At 43.3% G+C, this 23,727-nt stretch overlaps 1 protein-coding gene across 7 annotated transcripts in view; it reads left to right on the forward strand.

The window, feature by feature from the left end:
- Window positions 1-23,727, forward strand: part of IPPK (inositol-pentakisphosphate 2-kinase) — a 60,150-nt gene that overhangs the window by 23,062 nt on the left and 13,361 nt on the right. For 4 of the 7 annotated variants that reach the window (XR_009599139.1, XM_012116165.5, XM_004004073.6 and 1 more), the window contains exons 7-11: window positions 655-713; window positions 1,114-1,186; window positions 4,522-4,801; window positions 6,605-6,755; window positions 7,491-7,593. Coding sequence is in view for 6 of the 7 variants with exons in the window: in XM_012116165.5 (XP_011971555.2) it covers window positions 655-713; window positions 1,114-1,186; window positions 4,522-4,801; window positions 6,605-6,755; window positions 7,491-7,593 (666 nt within the window). In the remaining variant the exon portion in view is untranslated. Of the gene's footprint in view, window positions 1-654; window positions 714-1,113; window positions 1,187-4,521; window positions 4,802-6,604; window positions 6,756-7,490; window positions 7,594-18,175; window positions 18,279-23,727 lie in introns of all 7 variants that reach the window. The other 3 variants (XM_042243012.2, XM_042243013.2, XM_042243014.2) reach the window with 2 other exon arrangements.

Raw genomic sequence — 23,727 nt, forward strand, 5'->3', positions numbered from 1 at the left:
TTTGAATAAATATTTGTGATTTTGCCTCTGTCTGTTAGTGGCTGCATATTGTTTACTGATTCTTTCATTCAACGTGTGTCTTGCTGTGTCCTAGTCCATAAGAGCAGATGTGCTTTGATTTATTTCGTTGTTTCTAGGTCTTGCTGTGTTTCACAGGTTGTTTCACATGTCGCAGTGAACATCCTTGACCCAGTGATTCCTCATAGATTTGCCAAATCAGGGGGCATCCGTCTTTAAAACTTTGATGGAAACCAGCAAGTTGCCTTTCAAAGGTTGTGCCAATTTGTCTTCTCACTGACAACATGAAATTGCTAGTTGGGTGCAACCTACCTTTCCTGGATATTATGATTGTAAAGATTTGTTCATCTGATTACTTTAGCCATGGCATCTTGCAAAGGTGCTGGCTGCCATTTCTCTGCTCATGTGGAGGGGCTGGCAGCTTCGTGAGGCTCTCAGGGGAGGGTCGAGGTTTCTTGGAGTCAGAGTCAAGCTCCCTGTGCCAGCTAGTGATATGCACCTGGAGGTGGTGTCATCTGCTGGGCCCTTCAGCTGCCTTGGTTATCTCACAGTCCCTTGAGCTCTTTTGTGTGTTAGAGTTAGCCCAGTGTGCTCCCCCAATCCCATCATTGACACCCTGTGGTGATTTCTTAACAGGTAGCAACTGGGAAGTGGAAGCAGATAAGTAAATACTGTCCTCTCGATCTCTACTCAGGGTAAGAGAATACTTCTCCTTTGTCCCTAGTGCTGCCTTTCTTCTTGGTGGTGGTGGGGTGGTGGGGTGTGTGGCATTCTCTGCAGTGGGGGGTGGAGGGTGCATTCTGCAGTTAGGGGCTATTTGCCTGCAGGGCAAGGCTCAGGTTTCTTGCCTGGGGTCAGCCTTGCCTTAATAGGTTCCTGCAGATCACCAGTGGCTGGCAGAGGAAGGGGCAGAGAGAAGGGTGGGGATTAGGGGCGGTGATGTGGGTGCCTCTCTGAAGAGGGCTGGGGAGAATACAGCTCCTTAATCTGCAAAGCTTGGAGATCTCAAGTGGCAACTCTTGGGCATGTCCCCTGAGCCACAGGCAGGTAAATGCAAAATCTGCTCTAATTGTCAATAATACTTTCTCTTTTTAGAAATAAACAGAGAATGTACTTTGCTTTGAAAAGCTTGTTACAGGAGGCACAGAACAACTTAAAGATCTTTAAGGTAAAAGTTGCTTCTATTTTATGGCTTTTGGGTGGGTCCAGTGGGTGTCTGAACTGAGCTGGATGAAGCCCTGGTGCTATGGTCCCTAACAGGGCTCTGTGACCTGCAGACAAGGGCATCTGCACTGGGGCTGCCTCAGTATGACCCTTTGGGTCCTTTTTCCAAGCCTTATTTCATGAGCACATGCCATCCTGGGACTCCTGGGGTGTGTAATGGTAACTCCTTGCCCACTGGGTGGCCTTGGGCTCGAGGCACAGACCCTGACTCTGGTTCTTGGGTAAAGATGGCCCTGACGGCGTCTCAGGTGTCCTCTGTGGTTGAGATGGGAGTAGGACCTGGAGCGGGGCAACCTAAAGGGTGGCCACACCTGTGCCTTTCCTCCCGGTTAACTTAGGGAACTTACAATTAGGGGACATCCTTGTCAGTGAGTGAGTTCTCAGAGTCCTGCAGCTGTGACTGTCCTGCTTCCTGATTGTGTTGGGAAAGGGTTCTGCACGCAGCATACTCACCATCTGGCACTGGCACCTTCTGCTTCCTCATGACCACCTGCTTCTGGCACCCGGACTGGACTTGCTCAGGCCCTGTGGTCCCTGACCTGCTGCTGTCAGGCATACATGGGGGAGATGCTGAGGGGCAGAGGAGTGGGGAGAGGGGGTGCAGGAAGACAGGGCAGGGCTGGCCCAGATCTGGGGAAGGGTTTGTGTTAGAAATATGTCCCCTGGGGTCCCCCTTGTCATCTTCTTTTCTGGTTACCACTGACTGCTCCCAGTCCTGGTTATGTTCATACTAGGTGTGACATAAGCAAGAGCTCGTGGCAGGCTCCAGGTTTACAGGCGGTGGATCTGTGTGGTGTAGCAGGGCTGCGGGGTCTGGACAGCCTGGTGCCCTCTGCATCCTGCTCCGTGTGGATAGTGCTGCTCTGCATACTGGATGGCCCTCAGAAGTGAGCCTGGGGGTGTGGGCGTGAAGCCTGTTCTTGGCTCGCTTCTCCCCGTATGGTTCAGAAACCTGGTCATGCTGAATCAGCTTTACCTTGTCTCCTTCTGCCTTTCCAAGTCAAGAAAAAGAGGACATAGTTTAAAATCAGTTTTTGTTTTTAACTCTTACAAAGACTTTAGGAATTTTATGTTTAAATGCCAAAGATAAGTTCCCTGTCTTCTGGGGATTTATTTGGAACATATAGTAAGCCTGGCATTTTGTCTCAAGTGGACCCTTTTCTGACTGCCCTCACTTAGGCTGGCCTGTCAGGCCAACATAAGCTGAGTGGTGGGTCTGACTTGGCCCCTGGATCAGTTGACCTGGGACCTGGGACTGAGAACCCTGGCTCTCTGCTGCTTCTGTTGAACTCAGCTAGGGGGAAAATCCAGAGATTGAGATAATAGTTTCAAAAGAGATGGATTAGAAGAAGTGACATGGAATGGCTTTTTAAAATAACACCAGGAGCAATGCAGTACGTTTTGCAAATGCTGGCAAGCTCTCTCTGTGAAGTTCCAGGTGTGGAGAGGTCTCCTGGATCACAATCCGTGCTGCCACTGTGTTCTCTGCCGTTGGCGCCTTCTCCTTGTCTGTCTGAATGTTGTTCACAGACTCCAAGCCTGTGGCTCTGTCCACCCTAATACTGGACCCCTGTGAGATGTGATGGGGGCCACGTGGGACTGTCATAGAGACTGGGACGATAGCTCTCTGCAAATGTCACATGAGGTTCTTGAACAACTCTATGTGTGTATGTAAGATGCCTGTCTGCCTGGATTCCAGGCACTGGGGAGAGAAGGCCTTCTACTGTGCAGGGTCACTCAGCTGCTCCTGGGCCTGGAGGAGAGAGCTTCATGGTGGGCCAAGGCTGCCCCCGCACTGGACAGCAGGCTGAGCCCTGGCCCTACCTTCTGGCCACAGCCCATGTTGAGTGGTTTTGGCTCCATACTTCGTCTTGGCCTGCTTTCCTCCCAGAAGCTCCTGCTTTTCCTTTCACCTCCCCGCCCCACCTCTGTAAGGCCCATCTCAAGGGGCAGCATCTCTTGTTGGTTTCTCCTGGTCCTTTGGTCAGCAGCGGCCTCAGCTGTGTTTCCATCTCCCTAGGCACCCGCATCTGTGGCCTCTGACAGTGCTGACAGGGGACTCCTAGGGAGGTATCACACTACTGAATCCCCGTCCACGCTTCTTAGTGGACTGAACTGACCCCCATCTGCAACCTGGGGGCAGAGCTGGGATTGTCCTCATGGTATCATCTACTGCTGCATAACAGCCACTTATCCTCTCAGTTTCTGTGGCCAGAAGGGGCAGCATAGCTGGTTCTGGCTCCGGGCCCCTCAAGGCTGCATCTCATCTGAGGGCTCAGCTGTGGGGGCAGAGGCTCTGCTGCTCGGACGGTGCCTCCACAGCCATTGGCAGGAGGCCCCACAGCTCCATGGCAGTTCCATGTGGCTGCTGTGATCTGAGAAGAGAATCATCAGGACAGAATCCACAGCATCTTAATCTTGCCAGGGGTATGCTGTTGGCTTTACTTGTATTTTGTCAGTCACACAGACTAAACCTCCACTGTTTGGAGAGAGAACTACGGGGTGTGAGTATCAAGGGATGAAGGCCATTGGGGACCTACTGGAGGGTGCTGACCACACTCTCACAAACTAGAAGATGTCTCTCCCCTGCCCCTGGGATTGGCTGCTGATCAGGGGCTTTTTCCTGGACATTGCAGACCCCTGTAAAAAGTCATGGGGTTGCACCTACTGAGCGTCCCTTTCTGTAGTCCTGGGATCATTGGTGCCATGAGGAGTTTCTTTGCTGGACTTTGTTTTAAAAGGCAGGATTGGCCTCCAAAATGAAGACTTCTGTATTAGCGATGCTGATGGCCTTTACCACTCTGGCTGGAGCCTGGCTTAGTCTTTCACAGAGGACAGAAGGCTCTGGGATGCTGGCTGCCAGTGTACACCCACAGTGGTTGAGCAATTTGTCTGCTTAGGGCCAGACTGACACTCTTGTGTCCCTCAGTAGCACAGTGTCACTTGGCCTCTTCAGTAATAGGCTAGGATCTTTGGGAGTTTATGCTTTGGGCTGAGTTTGTTTGAGGTTGCCAGCATACCATGTGTTCCTGTCTGAGGGTTTGAGTCTCAGGTCTGGGGCCTTTCTGGTCTTTGGTTTTTGAGAACTTTTCTTCTTTTTCATGTTCCAGTGGGCTTTTCCACTTGGTCAGTTAATGTGGTACATGAGGGTGGGTAGAGATCCTAAATGGGGGCACGTGTGAATGTCAAGTACCTTTGCCTGTCCAGTGGGTGGGGATGGAGGTGTTTTTCTATCAACCTGTGGAGTTGATGTTTCCCTGTCTCTTTCCCTTCCTGAAGAATGGTGAGCTGATTTATGGCTGCAAAGATGCCCGCAGCCCCATGGCTGACTGGAGTGAGCTCGCGCACCACCTGAAGCCGTTCTTCTTCCCATCCAATGGCCTGGCCAGTGGACCCCACTGCACAAGGGCTGTGATCCGGGAGCTGGTGCGTGTCATCACACGGGTGCTACTGAGTGGCTCGGACAAGGGCCGGGCGGGTGCCCTCAGGTCGGGGCCTGGGCTGCGGGGCCCACCCGTCTGTGAAGCCAGCCCTTTCAGCAGGAGCCTGCGCTGCCAAGGTAGGCCTGGTGGGCGGGCTGGGCGCAGGGGAAGCAGAGCCTGTGGCATGGCCTGCGAGGGTCCTGCCTGGCCTCACGGAGCTTCTGTGGGAGCAGCCTTGGTCCCGTCAGGGCTCCCCAGAGCTGGGCCTCTCTATCCTCTCAGCCCCAGGTGGGGACATTACCGTTCTCATCTCCTGTCTGGGTTTATAAACTGCAGCATACATTTGGGCTGTAAGATTTTCTCTAAATGTCGTTCAACATGTCTGCACATCCTCTGTGGTTTCTCTACATGGTTCCATCTCATTGCAACCCTGGAGGTAGGTTTTCCTTGGCCTTTCTCTTAGATGGAGAGGACTGAGGCCCGGAATATTGGACTCCCACAGTGCAAGGCCCTTCAGGGCGGGCGGGTGGCCTCAGTGGGTGGCAGTTTGCAGACAGGCTGTGAACACAGATGTGTGAGACCCGTGACTCTGGGTGTCTCCTACTCCAGGCCCCATTCCTTACAGACTTGCCATGGGCTGGCTTGACTCAGTGGGCATCCAAACTTCAAGGTGGCTTTGTGACTGATTTGGGTTTTGCCATGGATGTTCACGGGCTCCTCATTTGCCACCTTTGTCATCTGCTGGCAGGCTCGCCAGCACGCTCAAGCACGTAGCGTGTGGAGCCATAACCAGGATCTTATTTTGAGGGGCTGACTAGGATTCAGATTATTCCGTTTTGTACTGACGGTTCCTGTAGTCTCTTGGAGCCTCTGAGGATGCCGTGGGGTATGACACCGGGAGACGGCAGCTTTGCTCCTACATGGACTTTAGGTGCGGTGGTTTCCCCATGCAGCTACCTGGGCACAAGTCACCCTTCTTTTGTCCCCCATGCCATGTTATTCATGCCACAGATGAATTTTGTGGGTATTTTTCTTGTTGCAAAAGTGATGCCTACTCATTTCAGACAATTTTTGTAAACTCATGCCCGGGTTTGGGTACTTAACTGCTTGTAAGTAGACAGAACTTGTTTGGAAGGACACATAGGTGGACACTGGTCACTGAGACCCCTGTGGACTTTTCTTCCAGACCTTCCCTGCATATGTACACAGACACAAGTCTGACCCATGGGAGGTACAATGTATTCTACATGCTATTTTTTAAACTTATTTTTTGACCATAAGGTAGATACTCTACTGTATGAATAACCTGTAATTGTAACAAATCCCTTCTAGCTACCTGTGCATTTTCACTCTGTCTGGCATGACTGAGCATGTTTTGCCAGAAGTGGGAGGTCAGAGTGTCAGAACTGGACATGGCCACCGCTGCTCCCTGTGGCTCGGCCTCAGTGATGTTTGTTCGTTCATTGGACATGGCTGTTTCCTCAAAGGATGGGATACATGAGCTAGGACTCTGTCTCCCCAGCCCTTCAGGCCCCTGAGAACACTTGAGTGTGGAATGGACCTCATTTCCGCACCGTCCCTGCCCCGATGGCTCCCTGCTCAGTGTGGTCACCCCTCTCGACACAGGCTGTGGCCCTGGGCTCTGCAGATGCCATACTGCGATGTGAGGATGTTACTGTGGTCATTTTACATTTGGTGCCTAGTCTTCTGTAGACTGAGGGTTCTCTCTCTAGACTGCGCTGGTGTGATGGAGACTGAAGGATGTTGAGAGGAGGGAGATGAGCACAGTGAGCTGTGGGGCCTGCCTCTCATTCGTGCCTAACCCAGAACGTGCACTCGTCCAGCCCCAGCAGCTCCGTGAGGCAGGGTGCGGCCTGTGCCCGCCACCTTCTTCAGTCCTTGACAGTAAACTTCTCGTTTTCCCCTGATGTTCTTGGTAGGAAAAAACACCCCGGAGCGCTCAGGGTTACCGAAGGGCTGTCTTCTGTACAAAACCCTCCAGGTGCAGATGTTGGACCTGCTGGACATCGAAGGCCTCTATCCTCTGTACCGGCGGGTTGAGCGGTACCTGGAGGAGTTTCCTGAGGAGAGGTGAGGCATAGACCCAGTGCTCCCCTGCCCTTTCTCGGCCTGGGTGGGGCCCCGAGCAGCCCTGAGGGCAAGATGGGGATGAGGGTAGCAGGTTGACCCCGTGGGAGGACTGCATAGGCCTCCCAGGAGGATGACTCACCCCAGCTACCCGCTCCCTGCACCCAGATGCAGGGCCAGCCCGGGGATTCAGTGCCACGTGAAGGAGGACCAAGGTCCTGTCAGATCAGAGACCGCTTTCCCACCTCTGGAAAGGAGAGTATGTCCTGACAACCCTGTTAGTCAGTTCCATGTTCTGAGTTGGAGCTGAGCCTGCAGGGGGCAGTGCTGCTCCACAGCCAGTGAGCCGCTTTCACTCAGCCCCAGCTGGGCTTTGGCCTTCAGGCGCTTCCTTGTCCATTTCCTGACTGTCTTGATGTGGGTTGCAAGGATCCACACCTGTGGCATGTGGTGGGGGGTGCAGCTGTTGCCTGGCCTGGCTTCCTCCCTGTCACCCCTTCATTAGACTCTCGGACCTCGACACCATTTGTCATAAACAGGAGACATTCAGGCTCTCCTGGTGTCTGGTCTTGCAAGCTGTGTTTAAAACTTTCATGCTTCATAACAGTTTAGCATTAGGAAGAGATAAATCCACTAATGTTCTTTAAAAACAGATGTATGATTCTTAACCTGCAAACAGTTTAACAGATGATTTCCAGGCAGCTTTGCTATCCTGTTTTTTTGTGCTTTGTTCTTCAGAAAAACATTGCAAATAGATGGGCCTTATGATGAAGCATTTTACCAGAGGCTGCTCGATCTCTCCACTGAGGATGATGGTACAGTGGCTTTTGCATTGACAAAGGTGGGTAGACTCTTCCAAAAACATACTATGTGCTCCTTAGGGTCTTAACACTAACTCAGAATTTTCATAAGAAGTGTTTCCCAGTACCTACTCCTGATGGTTAAAGCAGAAGAATTATGGATTAAACCCAGATGTTCAAGCTGGTTTTAGAAAAGGCAGAGGAACCAGAGAATTGCCAACATCTGCTGGATCATGGAAAAAGCAAGAGAGTTCCAGAAAAACATCTATTTCTGCTTTATTGACTATGCTGAAGCCTTTGACTGTGTGGATCACAATAAACTGTGGAAAATTCTGAAAGAGATGGGAATACCAGACTACCTGACCTGCCTCTTGAGAAACCTATATGCAGGTCAGGAAGCAACAGTTAGAACTGGACATGGAACAACAGACTGGTTCCAAATAGGAAAAGGAGTAGGTCAAGGCTGTATATTGTCACCCTGCTTATTTAACTTCTATGCAGAGTACATCATGAGAAACGCTGGGCTGGAGGAAGCACAAGCTGGAAGAAATACCAATAACCTCAGATATGCAAATAACACCACTCTTATGGCAGAAAGGGAAGAAGAACTAAAGAGCCTCTTGATGAAAGTGAAGGAAGAGAGTGAAAAAGTTGGCTTAAAGCTCAACATTCAGAAAACGAAGATCATGGCATCTGGTCCCATCACTTCATGGGAAATAGATGGGGAAACAGTGTCAGACTTTATATTTTTGGGCTCCAAAATCACTACAGATGGTGATTGCAGCCATGAAATTAAAAGACGCTTATTCCCTGGAAGGAAGGTTATGACCAACCTAGATAACATGTTAAAAAGCAGAGACACTCCTTTGCCAACAAAGGTCCGTCTAGTCAAGGCTGTGGTTTTTCCAGTGGTCATGTATGGATGTGAGAGTTGGACTGTGAAGAAAGCTGAGTGCCGAAGAATCAATGCTTTTGAACTGTGGTGTTGGAGAAGACTCTTGAGAGTCCCTTGGACTGCAAAGAGATTCAACCAGTCCATCCTAAAGGAGATCAGTCCTGGGTGTTCACTGGAAGGACTGATGCTGAAGCTGAAACTCCAATACTTTGGCCACCTCATGCGAAGAGTTGACTCATTGGAAAAGACCTTGTTGCTGGGAGGGATTGGGGGCAGGAGGAGAAGGGGATGACAGAGGATGAGATGGCTGGATGGCATCACCGACTCGATGCACAGGAGTTTGGGTGAACTCTGGGAGTTGGTGATGGACAGAGAGGCCTGGCGTGCTGTGATTCATGGGATCGCAAAGAGTCGGACACGACTGAGCGACTGAACTGAACTGAATGAAAAGGAACAGATTTGAGTTAGTTGTAGTGAGGTGGATGAACCTATAGCCTGTTATACAGAGTGAAGTAAGTCAGAAAGAGAAAGACAAATATTATGTATTAATGCAGTATATGAAATCTAGAAAAATGGTACTGATGAACCTATTTGCAGGAAAAGAATGAAGACGCAAATATAGAGAACAGGCTTGTGGACAGGGCGGGGGGTGGAGAAGGTGGGACAAATTGAGAAGGTAGCAGGGAGGGGAGGCCCAGGGTGGCCTGGAACCAGTTTACATATATATACTGCCATATGTAACACAGATAGCTAGTGGGAAGCTACTTTATAATACACGGAGCCCAGCAGGCACTCTATGAGAGCTCAGAGGGGTGGGATGTGGGGAGGGCAGGGAGGCTCCCCAGAGAGGGGAGATACATAATTATGACTGATTGGCATTGTTGTACAGCAGAAACCAGTGTGACACTGTAAAGCAATTTTTCTCCAATTAAAAAATGTTTTTTTAAAGTGGCTAAAGTTTCCCCCAGATAGACTGGGCCAGGTGATGGCATGTTACTTTAGCTTCTAGGGAGGAGCTCCCTTTATTTAGTTGGCTCCAGGCCACCCTGAGCTCAGCCCTCTCTCCACCCTCCCTTTGCTGGGTCTGTGCTTCCTTCTTAGCAGCCATAGAACAGACCTGTGCTGACCATCTCTCCTATAGCCCTCAGGGGGGGATTCTGGGCCCAGACCCCCGCCTGTGGTTGTATGTGGCTGGCTTCCTTCCTTCCTCTACTTCAGGCCAAGCGGCACCCTGAGAGAATCTCTTAGGGAAGAGGCCTGATCCTGTTCTTTCTGATTCTGTGAAATCAGGGCATTCAGGGGCTCCTTGAGCTTGGATAGGAAAAAAACTTACATGTTTGTTTTCATAATCTCTGACTGAGTTTAGTGTTTTCCTTCCATGAAGAATGTGGCTGCAACCACTGTAGGGTCAACAGGACCCCCAACTTGGCCATTAAGAGAAATCTGACCTTTTGATTTCACACTGTAGTTGCTATAGATGTCTCATGATATCTTTATATTTGTCACTCCTGAGAATGTTTTTCTCGGAAGGATCCATAGGCTTCACTAGGCTGTCATAGGTTTTGCTAGATGCTGAAATGGTTGAGAAACACTGTTTTAGTGGGAGTGAAGTGATGAAAGGAAAGGAACAAAACAGAATGACCTCCTCTGCCTCCTCTGGGCAGCTGCCCTGGAGCCCTTGATTAAGCTGTCCTGGTCCTGACAATGTGTCTGTGGTTCTCTCTTGTTAAGAGTCCTCATTCCTGTCTCTGGCCAAGGCTGTGTGTACCCTCCTCTGTGGCCATTCAGTTTTTGAGGAGGTCCCCTCCAAATCTAAGAGCCCGGAGGGAATTAACTGAGGTATCTTGGGGCGGAGTTGTCCTCATGGTGGGGAGAAATCCAAAAGGGAGCCTCTATCAGAATAAAGTGATGGACTGCCCTACATTGTCTGCAAATTGGGTACATTGATTTGGAATAAGTATCATTATTCCTTTTATCGAGAGAAGAAGCATAGATGTTTACTTCCTTTTGTACACATTTCTGTATTTTTCAAAATTGTAATAAGGATGGATTACTCTTTAACTTTATTGCAATTTCTTACTTCATATGTAAATGGAATCTTAGGTTCAAGCAATCATTACACAACTCTCAGAATGAGTAAACTAAGTACACTGAGACAACGCTGAATGCTGGTGCCGAGAAACTAGATTCGCAGAGCTAATCATGCCCATGCCCTGTGACCCAGCACCTGTGCTCCTGGGCGTTTGTTGCAGAGAAGGGAAGACTCAGGCTCACCCAAAACCCTGTACAGAGGTGTTCGCAGCAGCCTGGTTTGGAATTGTTGTAATTGTTGGAAACTGGGCACAACTCAAGTGCCTGTCAGCAGGTGACCTACTATAGGTTACACAAGCTGGAACTGTTGAGCAAAGTCTGGATACACACAACAGCCTGAGTGAATCTCCAGAGAAATGTGCTGAATGACAAAAGTCAATCTCAACAGATCACACACCATGATTCTGTTTATATGACATTCTTGAAATGACAAAGATGAATGAATGGTTGCTGTGGGATGAGGAGGAGATGGAAGGAAGGGGCTGTGGTTATAAAAGGTCAACAAGTGGAATCATGTGCTGATGCAGCTGCTCTGTATTTTAACTGTGGTGGTAGATGATGCATGAACCTACGTGTGATGAAATAGTACACATACACAACACAGCCACAGAAGAGGGTACACTCAGCCCTGGCTGGAGACAGGAGTGAGGACTCTTAACGAGAGAGAACCACAGACACATTGTCAGGACCAGGACAGCTGTATCACGGGGTCCAGGGCAGACTGGAATAAAATCATGGAGTGTATTAATGTCACTATCCTGCCTGTGATATTGTACTATATAGTTTTGTAAGATGTCACCATTGAGGGAGACTGGGTAAAGTGTATTCAGAACCCACGATTATCTCCAAACGAATAATTTAATGAAAAGGATTCAAGAGGTGAGTATACTTCATAGAGTGTTATTTCTGCCCGAGAAATAGATATCCACTGTTATCTTTTCAGAACTTCACAGTAACACATATACAAACACTCACTCACTAACTCATCCTATTTGAGGAGTTACTCACATTAATGTGTTACTAGCTTGCCTTTAAACTAATGTGTCTTGACATCTCTCTGTGTTGGAATATAAGGGTCTATCTTTTTGTTGTTGTTTTAGAGATTTAGGTTCTGTTAGTTGGAATCTGAAGAGGGTGTATGTGAAGCTGAAGCTGGAGAACAGGTTGAAAACATTCCTAGGCCACAGATGATTAAAAAGTTCTTTCACAAATATTGTTTATCTTATTGAGCTTTGTACCTCTGATGAAATGAGAGAGGAGAGAATATTGTATTTATTTCAAAGCTCAGGGAGCTGCAGCTGAGAGTAATTCTTGCTTTCTGACTGTTGTTTAGTATTCCATTGTAGGTGTCAGCAACTTTTTCTATAAAGAGCCAGACAGTAAGTGCTTTAGGCTTTGTAGGCCATCTGGTCTCTGTTGTATCTGCTCAACACTGCCATTATACTCAGAAGCAGCCAGAGACAAATGTAAAAGAGCATGGCTGTGCTCCAGTAAAGCTTTATTTACAAAAACAGGTGGTGGGCTAGATTGGGCCCTTGGCCCATATTTTGCTGACTTCTGTTCATTTTTGTTTGCTAGTTTTAATATTCCTTTTTTCCTGTTGGTTTAGAAGTTAGACATTCTGCTACTACATTTTTCTGGTTACTTGTCCAATTTGATCATGCATATTTAAAGACTAAAATTAATACTTTAACTCCTATACCCACCTCACTCCCTGCCACACAAACATATAAGGAATTGGGTTACTTTAATTCCATTTATGTTCCCAACTTGTATGTCGTTTTTGCCAGGTATTCTGTTTGTCACGTTCTTTTTTTTTAATTAAAAAAAATCACAATTTATAGTATTATTTTATACAGATATTTGATCTGTCACATGTTCCTATATCTTTGCTGAATATTCTGACATCTCTGGCTTTCCTTTTTCTCTGAAAGTTTTATTGTGATATAATTTACATACCATACAATTTACCCACTTAAAGTATTCAATTTAATGGTTTTTACTATGTTCACAGATGCATAAGCAGTATCATAGTTAGTTTTAGAATTCTGTACCCATTAGCCAGTATCTTATCTCCTCACCCCACTAAGCAACTACTAATCTACTTTTAAGAAAGCCTTCCTCAGTGAGCAATGCAAAGAAATAGAGGAAAACAATAGAATGGGAAAGACTAGAGATCTCTTCAAGAAAATTAGAGCTACCAAGGGAACATTTCGTGCAAAGATGGGCTCAATAAAGGACAGAAATGGTAGGGACCTAACAGAAGCAGAAGATATTAAGAAGAGGTGACAAGAATACACAGAAGAACTGTACAAAAAAGATCTTCACGACCCAGATAATCACGATGGTGTGATCACTCACCTAGATCCAGACATCCTGGAATGTGAAGTCAAGTGGGCCTTAGGAAGCTCACTACAAACAAAGCTAGTAGAGGTGATGGAATTCCAGTTGAGCTATTTCAAATCCTAAAAGATGATGCTGTGAAAGTGCTGCACTCAATATGCCAGCAAATTTGGAACACTCAGCAGTGGCCACAGGACTAGAAAAGGTCAGTTTTCATTCCAATCCCAAAGAAAGGCAATGCCAAAGAATGCTCAAACCACTGCACAGTTGCCTCATCTCACATGCTAGTAAAGTAATGCTCAAAATTCTCCAAGCCAGGCTTCAGCAATACGTGAACTGTGAACTTCCGGATATTCAAGCTGGTTTTAGAAAAGGCAGAGGAACTAGAGATCAAATTGCCAACACCTGTTGGATCATAAAAAATATAAGAGAGTTTCAGAAAACCATCTATTTCTGCTTTATTAACTATGCCAAAGCCTTTGACTGTGTTCAGTTCAGTTCAGTCGCTCAGTTGTGTCCGACTCTTTGTGACCCCATGGACCGCAGCATGCCAGGCCTCCCTGTCCATCACCAACACTTGGAATCCACCCAAACCCATGGATATTGAGTCAATGATGCCATCCAACCATCTCATCCTCTGTCGTCCCCTTCTCCTCCTGCCCTCAATCTTTCCTAGCATCAGGGTCTTTTCCAATGAGTCAGCTCTTCACATCAGGTGGCCAAAGTATTGGAGTTTCAGCTTCAACATCAGTCCTTCCAATGAATATTCAGGACTGATTCCCTTTAGGATGTACTGGTTGGATCTCCTTGCTGTACAAGGGACTCTCAAGAGTCTTCTCCAACACCACATTTGAAAAGCATCAAATCTTTGGCACTCAGCTTTCTTTATAGTCCAACTCTCACATCCATACATGACTACTGGAAAAACCATAGCCTTGACTACACAGAACTTTGTTGGCAAAGTAATGCCTCTGCTTTTTAATATGCTGTCTAGGTTGATCATAGCTTTCCTTCCAAGGAGTAAGTGTCTTTTAATTTCATGGCTGCAATCACCATCTGCAGTGATTTTGGAGCCCCCAAAAATAAAGTCTGACACTGTTTCCACTGTTTCCCCATCTATCTGCCATGAAGTGATGGGACCGGATTCCATGATCTTCGTTTTCTGAATGTTGAGCTTTAAGCCAACTTTTTCACTCTCCTCTTTCACTTTCTTCACTATGTGGATCACAATAAACTGAAAAATTCTGAAAGAGATGGGAATACCAGACTACCTGACCTGCCTCTTGAGAAATCTGTATGCAGGTCAGGAGGCAACAGTTAGAACTGGACATGGAACAACAGACTGGTTCCAAATAGGAAAAGGAGTACGTCAAGGCTGTATATTGTCACCCTGCTTATTTAACTTATATGCAGAGTACATCATGAGAAACGCTGGACTGGAGGAAGCACAAGCTGGAATCAAGACTGCTGGGAGAAATATCAATAACCTCAGATATGCAGATGACACCACCCTTATGGCAGAAAGTGAAGAGGAACTAAAAAGCCTCTTGATGAAAGTGAAAGAGGAGAGTGAAAAAGTTGGCTTAAAGCTTAACATTCAGAAAACGAAGATCATGGTATCTGGTCCCATCACTTCATGGGAAAGAGATGGGGAAACAGTGTTGGAGTTTATTTTTTGGGGCTCCAAAATCACTGCAGATGGTGACTGCAGCCATGAAATTAAAAGACTCTAGCTCCTTGGAAGGAAAGTTATGACCAACCTAGACAACACATTAAAAAGCAGAGGCATTACTTTGCTAACAAAGTTCCATGTAGTCAAGGCTATGGTTTTTCCAGTAGTCATGTATGGATGTGAGAGTTGGACTATAAAGAAAGTTGAGCGCCAAAGAATTGATGCTTTTGAACTGTGGTGTTGGAGAAGACTCTTATGAGTCCCTTGGACTTCAAGGAGATCCAACTAGTCCATCATCAAGGAGATCCAACTAGTCCATCATAAAGGAGATCAGTCCTGGGTGTTCACTGGAAGGACGATGTTGAAGCTGAAACTCCAATACTTTGGCCACCTGATGCAAAGAGCTGACTCATTTGAGAAGACCCTGATGCTGGGAATGATTGAGGGCAGGAGGAGAAGGGGATGGCAGAGGATGAGATAGTTGGATGGCATCACTGACTCAATGGACATGGGTTTGGATGGACTCCAACAGTTGGTGATGGATAGGGAGGCCTTGCGTGCTGCAGTTCATGGGGTCGCAAAGAGTCGGACATGACTGAGCGACTGAACTGAATCTACTTTTTATCTCTATAGATTTGCTATTCTAGATAGTGCATATGAATGGAATCATTTAATAGGTGATCGTTTATGACTGGCTTCTTGCACTTGAAAATAATATTTTCAGAGTTCGTGTGTATTGTTGAGTTCAGTTCAGTCGCTCAGTCATGTCCGACTCTTTGTGACCCCATGAGTCACAGCATGCCAGGCCTCCCTGTCCATCACCAACTCCCAGAGATTACCCAAACTCATGCCCATCATTCGGTGATGCCATCCAACCATCTCATCCTCTGTCGTCCACTTCTCCTTCCCCCAATCCCTCCCAGCATCGGGGTCTTTTCCAATGACTCAACTCTTCGCATGAGGTGGCCAAAGTATTGGAGTTTCAGCTTCAACATCAGTCCTTCCAATGAACACCCAGGACTTGTCTCCTTTAGGATGGACTGGTTGGATCTCCTTGCAGTCCAAGGGATTCTCAAGAGTCTTCTCCAACACCACAGTTCAAAAGCATCAATTTTTCGGCACTCAGCTTTCTTCACTGTCCAGCTATCACATCCATACATGACCACTGGAAAAACCATAGCCTTGACTAGAGGGACCTTTGTTGACAAAGTAATATCTCTGCTTTTCAATATGCTATCTAGGTTGGTCATAACTTTCCTTCCAAGGAGTAAGTGTCTTTTAATTTCATGGCTGCAGTCACCATCTGCAGTGATTTTGGAGCCCCCAAAATAAAGTCTGACACTGTTTCCCCATCTATCTGCAATGAAGTGATGGGACCAGGTGCCATGATCTTCGTTTTCTGAGTGTTGAGCTTTAAGCCAACTTTTTCACTCTCCTCTTTCACCTTCATCAGAGGCTCTTTAGTTCCTGTTCACTTTCTGTCATAAGGGTGGTGTCATCGGCATATCTGAGGTTATTGATATTTCTCCCAGCAATCTTGATTCCAGCTTGTGTTTCTTCCAGCCCAGCGTTTCTCATGATGTCCTCTGCATATAAGTTAAATAAGCAGGGTGACAATATACAGCCTGACGTACTCCTTTTCCTATTTGGAACCAGTCTGTTGTTTCATGTCCTGTTCTAGCTGTTGCTTCCTGACCTGTATATAGGTTTCTCAAGAAGCATCTCTTTCAGAATTTTCCACAGTTTATTGTGATCCACAGAGTCAAAGGCTTTGGCATAGTCAGTAAAGCAGAAATAGATGTTTTTCTGGAACTCTCTTGCTTTTTCCATGATCCAGCAGATGTTGGCAATTTGATCTCTGGTTCCCCTGCCTTTTCTAAAACCAGCTTGAACATCCGGAAGTTCACAGTTCACGTATTGCTGAAGCCTGGCTTGGAGAATTTTGAGCATTACTTTACTAGCATGTGAGATGAGTGCAATTGTGCAGTAGTTTGAGCATTCTTTGGCATTGCCTTTCTCTGGGATTGGAATGAAAACTGACCTTTTCTAGTCCTGTGGCCACTGCTGAGTGTTCCAAATTTGCTGGCATATTGAGTGCAGCACTTTCACAGCATCATCTTTTAGGATTTGAAATAGCTCAACTGGAATTCCATCACCTCTACTAGCTTTGTTTGTAGTGAGCTTCCTAAGGCCCACTTGACTTCACATTCCAGGATGTCTGGATCTAGGTGAGTGATCACACCATCGTGATTATCTGGGTCGTGAAGATCTTTTTTGTACAGTTCTTCTGTGTATTCTTGCCACCTCTTCTTAATATCTTCTGCTTCTGTTGTTGTGGCAGGTATCAATTCTTTATTTCTTTCTGAGACTGAACAGTATTCAGTTCTATAGAGCTACTACATTTTGTTTGATGAGCATTCATCAGTTTGATGAGCATTTGGACTTTTCCACTTTTTGGCTATTATGAATAATGTTGCTATAAATATGTGTGTATAAATTTTTGTGGGGGCATATTTTTATTTTTCTGGGTATATACTTACGTCAAGTGGTAACTTACGTTTAACTTTTTAGGAACTGCCAGACTTTTTTTCAAAATGGCTGTACCATTTTACATCCCCACCTGCAGTATACAGGGTTCCAGCTTCTTTCTCTCTCTGACAGCACCTATTATCTGCCCTTTTGTTTTTAGCCACCCTGATGGGTATGAAAGGGTATCTCACTGTGGTTTAGATTTGCATTTCCTTGAAGACTAAGCATTTTTTTCTTGTGCTTATTGCCCATTTGTATTTTTCTTTGGCAAAATGTCTATTCAAATCCTTTGCTCACTTCTTAATTGTGTTGTCTCATTGTTGAGTTGTAAGAATTCTGTCCATTGTGGATAGGAGGCCCTTAGTATATGATTTGCAAATACATGAAGTTTCTTTCAGAGTCCTTTTCAGTTTTTTGATCATGTTCCTTGTTACAAAATATTTGCAATTAAAATTTTTTATTTGTATTTTACATACAATATTATGTTAGTTTTAAGTATACTGCACAGTGAGCTTCCCAGGTAGCTCAGCAGTAAAGAATCCACCTGCCAATGCAGGAGATGTAGGAGATGCGAGTTTGATCCCTGGGTTTGGAAGATCTCCTGGAGTAGGAAATGAGAAAGTTTTTAACTTTGATGAGGTCCAGTTTATCTGTTGGTTGTTCTTGTTGTTCATGCTTTTCGTGTCATATTTCAGAATTCACTGCTAAATCAAAGGTCAATTTTCTGTTTCTTCAAAGAGTTTAGCTCTTAAATTTTGATTTAAGAATCATTTAAGATACATTCTTAGATACATTTTGAGTTAATTTTATATATGATTTGTGGTAGGGATCTACCTTCATTCTTGGTATGTGGTAATTCGGTTATCTCAGCACCATTTGTTGAGAGACTAATTTTTTTTTCCCTGAAATGTATGGGTTTATTTCTGGATATTCATTTGTGTGCCATTGATATCTATATCTATATCTATCTATATCTATACTTACGCTTGTACGTCCTTTGATTACTGTTGCTTTTTAGTAAGTTTTGAAATTGCTCTTTTCCAATATTGTTTTGGCTATTTGGAGTCCCTTATAATTCCATTATGTATTTTAGAATCAGCTTGCCAAGTTCTACAAAGAAACCAGCTGTGATTGTGATAGGGATTGTGGTGAGCCTGCAGTTTGCTTGCATAGTATGTATGGCCATCTTCACAACAGTAAGTCTTCTAGTTTGTTAACACGGGATGCTGTTCCATTTATTTAGATCTTTGTTTTTATTTCAACAATCTTTTCAGAGATGCATTTTGTAGTTTATTAAGATTATTCCTGAATGTTTTCTTTTTGATGCTATTGTAAATGAAGTTGTTTGTTTTTTTTTGTATTGATTTTGTAGCTTACAACCTTGCTGAATTCATTAGGTTTTAAATAAGTTGTTTTTAGTGAATTCCTTAGGATTTTCTCTATGTAAGATCATTTAGAGATAGTTTTTCTACGTTCTTTCCAATTTGGTGGCCTTTTACGTCTTTTTCCTGGATAATAGCACTTGGCTAGAAGTTATAGTGCAGTGTTAAATGCAAGAACAGACACCCCTGTCTGATTTGTTCCTGGTTTGGGGGATAGTATTCAATCTTTCATCATTACGTATAATGTTAACTTTGGGCTTTATGTATATTGATCAGGTTGGAGAAGTTCCCTTATTAATTTGTTGAATGATTTTATCATGAAAGGACATCGTATTTTGTCAAATGTTTTTTCTGCATCAGTTGTTATTTATTATGATATTATCATGTGGTTTTTGTTTTTTATTCTATAGATATGACATATTCATTTTTGGATATTAAAACCAACCTTGCATTCCTGGGATAAACCCCACTTGGTCATGGCATATAAGTCTTCTTGTGTATTGCTGGATTCAATTTGCTATTATTTTGTTGAGGCTTTTTGTGTTCATACTCATAAGAGGTACGAATCTGTAATACTGGCCTTGTCGAATGAATTGGGAAGTAGTTTTTCAGCCTGTTTTTTTCTGGGGGTCAGGGGGATTTGAGAAGGATTGATGGTAATTCTTTATTTGATGGAATTCACCAGTGAAGCCATCTGGGTCTGGGCTTTTGTTTGTCGTTAATGTTTTGATACCCAGTTGAGTCTCTTTACTTCTTATAGGTATAATTTTGCTATCTATTTCTTCTTAAGTCAGTTTTGTTATTTCATATCTTTTAAGGAATTTTTCCATTTTGTCTAAGTTGTCTAATTTATTGGCATATAGTTTACAGTTTTCCTCTTGAAGTATATCCTTTAGAAGTTACATTAGTGAGTATCTTTTGGTAAGTTATCTTTGTATCTGTTTATCTGGATATACAGTATTTATATTTTGTCATAGTTTTAAAAGGTAGTTTCTTCTGGGTGTAAAGAAAGGCTTGATTGTTTTCTCTTAGCATTTAATCATTTTTTGCAACATTATCTGACTGTGGATATTGCTGCTAAGATGTTTTCTGTTTGTCTAACTGCCCTTTCTCAGGAGGTGATTTTTTCCCTCTATAGTTGCTTTTAAAGTCTATGTATTTAATTTGCCATTTTAGTGCAGTGTGATTCAGTGTGGTGTACTTTTAATTTATTTTGCTTAGTTTGTGTTGTGCTTTCTCTATTTGTGGATATGTCTTTTATTAGTTCCGGGAAATTCTCAGCCATTTTCTCATCAGATATTCTCTCTTCTCCATTATCCTGTTCTTTTCTTCCTAGACTCTCTATATAGCAGACCTCATTTTATCATTTTCTTTAGTTCTGCCTTCCAGTTCACTGATTTTGTCTTCACTTTTGTCTAATCTGTTAATTTATTTGATCATTGAGTTTTCCATTTCAGTAATTATACTTTTAATTTCTCAGAATTCTGTTTGGTTGATTTTCACATCTGCTTGGTATTTTTGATAGTTCCTTGTTGCTTGCCCATTTTTAAACTCCATCTTTTATTTCTTTAAATAATTTATGAATAGATATTTTATATTCTGTATCTTAAAAGATACAATAAAACATTGGAGGTTAAAACAAATAATCTCTTGTTATTTTGGCCGGCTCATCCATGCTGCTTGGGTTTTCAAAGTTGTATGATCATGAGCTCATGTTTGTTTGACCTTAATTGTAGCTCAGTTGGTAAAGAATCTGCCTGCAGTGCAGGAGACCCAGGTTCGATTCCTGGGTTGGGAAGATCCCCTGGAGAAGGAAATGGCGACCCACTCTAGTATCCTTGCCTGGAAAATCTCACGGACAGAGGTGCAGTCCATGGGGTCGCAAAGAGTTGGGCACGACTGAGTGACTAACACTAATCTATGAGAATCCTGGGGACCTAAGTAGGGAATGCTTTTCTCCAGAGAAAATATGGATCTTTGGCTTAAGGGAGAAGTCTCAGGTTTAGATGCTGTACTCTATGGCTTATTCTTAGAAACCATGCCTACACTGATGTTGCCTACAGGGCAGCTCAGCCTTCTCTATTGCTCTTTGCTCAAACCTCTAGTTTCAACTCTCTTGGGAGTGACAGAGAGAAGAGGGGATTGGGTTGGGGATTTCCCTTACCTTCTGCAAGCCTACCAGTGCATTAACAGTGTTAATAGGGATACCATTGTTTTGTCAGAGGGGCCTTGGAAGTTCTCTATACTCCCCAAAGTGTTGTTCTTGTTAGTATGGTCATATGACTAATTGTAATTTTTTTGAGTGTTATCTTTGTTAGTAGTAAAAATAATGTTTACATTTTTGTACTTTAACCCTTGTGCACTTAATCGTATCTGCCAGTGAGATTTTTAGAAGTTCAAATGCTGGGTTTATTTTTGATAGATCAAAAGACTTTGCCAATTTATGTTCCTTCTTGTAATAGTAGAGGGCCCTGTTTTCCACATGCCCTCAAAAATAATTTATATTTTTAGTATTTAAAATTTTAATTTTCTAAGCTTTTTATTCATTAACCACTTGTATTGTGGAATACAGCAACATATAAAACTGCACAGCAAAAGATGTACAGCTCAATTATTTGTCATGAAGAAGACTCTTGGAGAACTATAAGTTAGGTTTGAATATGGAATACTGGCAGCTAATCAGAATCCCTGTTGGTTTCCTGTAAGTTATTTCTCTTGCATTTTTCCCTCAAGTTAACTATTGTATTGGCTTCCATACCTATATTTTAGTTTATGTGTTTGAACTTCATAATTACAGAATCAAGTATATCTCTTTTTTTTGAAGTTCTATATGACATGTATGAAATTTACTAATATTATTGCATTCATTTCCATATTTTCATTGTTTTATAGTGATGTATTTAAATGGATATGCTACAGTTCACCCATTCTGTGGTAGACAGATATTTGAGTTGCTCCCAGTTTGACTGTTACAAATAAAGGTTTTGCAAAACATTCTTGTACAGATCTCTTAGTGAATATGTACATACATTTCTCTTGGGTATATTCTTAGGAGTGCAATTTCTGGGCCAGAGATGTGAGCATATTCAGCTTTAGAAGATATTGTGAAACAGCTTATATTCCCTACAACTGGCTAAGGTAGTTTGACAGGCTAGGGTAGTTCCTGTGGCCCCATACCCTCTCTGCCACTTGTTTGTGGGTCTTTTTAATTTTAGTCATTCTGGTGAGTGGGTAATAGTGGTTGGTAATAGCGGTTTATTGGGCAATGAGATTCAGCACCTTTTCATATGCTTATTGGCCTTTTAATTTCTTTTTCCATGAGGCATCTACTTAAGTCTCTTCCCCAGTTGTTTTTTTTTTTTTGGTAGGGTTGTCTTTTTCTTATTGGTTTGAAGGAATTCTTTATGTGTTCTGGAAAGAAGTCAAGAAGTCCATTGTCAGATATATGTGTTACAAATATCTTCTTCCCCTAGCCATTTTACTCTCTTAATGAAGTTTGTCCCTTTCAGAAGGGAAGGTCATAATTTTAAGATTAATTTATATCTTTCTTTCTTTAGTAGTCTTTGTGTTTTATCTACCTTAAGGTCCTACAGATATTTGAGAAACCGTATTGTATTTGGTAGACACCTTTTGTAGTTGATTTTTGGTGTAGCATGTGCAGGTATTTGGTAATACCTTTTGCAGTTGATTTTTGGTGTGGCATGAAGTAAGGTTTTATTTTCATACGAAATTGTCCTGGAGTCATAGGAATTGTCCTGATCACTGTAGAGTCACAATAAATCTTGATACCCAATAGGGTAAATTCTTCTATACTTTCTTCAATAATGTCTTTGCTTTAATTAATGCCTGGCTCTTCTTGACCTTTTGCTTATCTATATAAATTTTAGAATCAACTTGTTCAAAAAAGAAACACTTCCCACAGATATAGAGAACGAATGAGTAGTTACCTAGGGGGAGAGAGATGAGGGATGGGCAAGGTAGGGGTGAGGATTAAGAGGTACAGACTACTATGTATAAAATAAGCTACAAGGATATATTATACAACACAGGTTATATAGCTGATAATTAATAATAGCTATAAAATAGCTATAAATTGGGTATAATTTTTTAAAATTTAATCGAAGGATAATTACAGTATTTTGATGGTTTTTGCCATACATCAACATGAGTCGGCCATAGGCATACGGTCTTCCCTAATGACTGTATCAATTTACATTCCCACCTGCAGTTCAATAGGGTTTCCTTTTCTCCACACCCTCTCCAGCATTTATGCTTTGCAGACTTTTTGATGGCGGCCATTCTGACCAGTGTGAGATGTAGTTTTGATTCGCATTTCTCTAATAATGAGTGATGTTAAGCATCTTTTCATGTGTTTATTAGCCATTTGTGTGTCTTCTTTGGAGAAATGTCAGTTTAGGTCTTCTGCCCACTTTTTCATTAGGTTGTTTCTTTTTCTGGTATTGAGCTGCATGAGCTGCTTGTATACTTGGAAGATCAATTATTTGTCAGTTGTTTGTGACTCACTAGGTTGTATACCTGAAATTTACATCAGCTTACATTGTATATCAACTGTACCTCAAAAAAAAAAAAGTCAACTTGTTCAGTTCTGTAAGGGAAAGCAACAACAAACCTGTTGGGATTTTGATTGATTTGGCACTAAAATGATGAAAAGAGTTGATACAAGATTGAATTTCCAACATAGGCATTTTCTTTTTAATAGGTATTATTTAAAATCTGATAAAAACATTTTATATATTTTTTTAGAGAGATCATATATTTTACTAGATATATTTCTAGATATTTGATGGTTTTAGATATAGATTGTATCTTACTATTTCACTTTAAGTGTTTATTGTGGATATATAGATATGCAATTGATTTTTCTACCTTGAGGTGTTCTTTATCGCTCAGACTTGTTGAAGCCACTAATTCTAACTACATAAAATATTGTTTGTGAATTTGATTTTTTTCCCCTTTCTGATATGTATACATTTTACTTATTTATTTTGTTTTGCCTAACTGCATGTAGTTAATTTCTGATAGTGGAAATTCTAGTTTTGTTCCCAATCTTAAAGAGGAAGCATTTACCATTAAATTGTTTACTGTAGGCTTTTTTGATGTTGTTTGGTTTATTTTTTAAAAAAAAATAATGTTATTTATTTATTTTACTTTTGGCTATGTTGTGTCTTTGTTGCTGCACAGGCTTTCTCTAGTTGCAGCGAGCAGGGGTTACTTTTTGTTGAAATGCATGGGTTTCTCATTG

Source organism: Ovis aries, chromosome 2, assembly GCF_016772045.2.
Source record: "Ovis aries strain OAR_USU_Benz2616 breed Rambouillet chromosome 2, ARS-UI_Ramb_v3.0, whole genome shotgun sequence".
Lineage (NCBI taxonomy): Eukaryota > Metazoa > Chordata > Mammalia > Artiodactyla > Bovidae > Ovis > Ovis aries.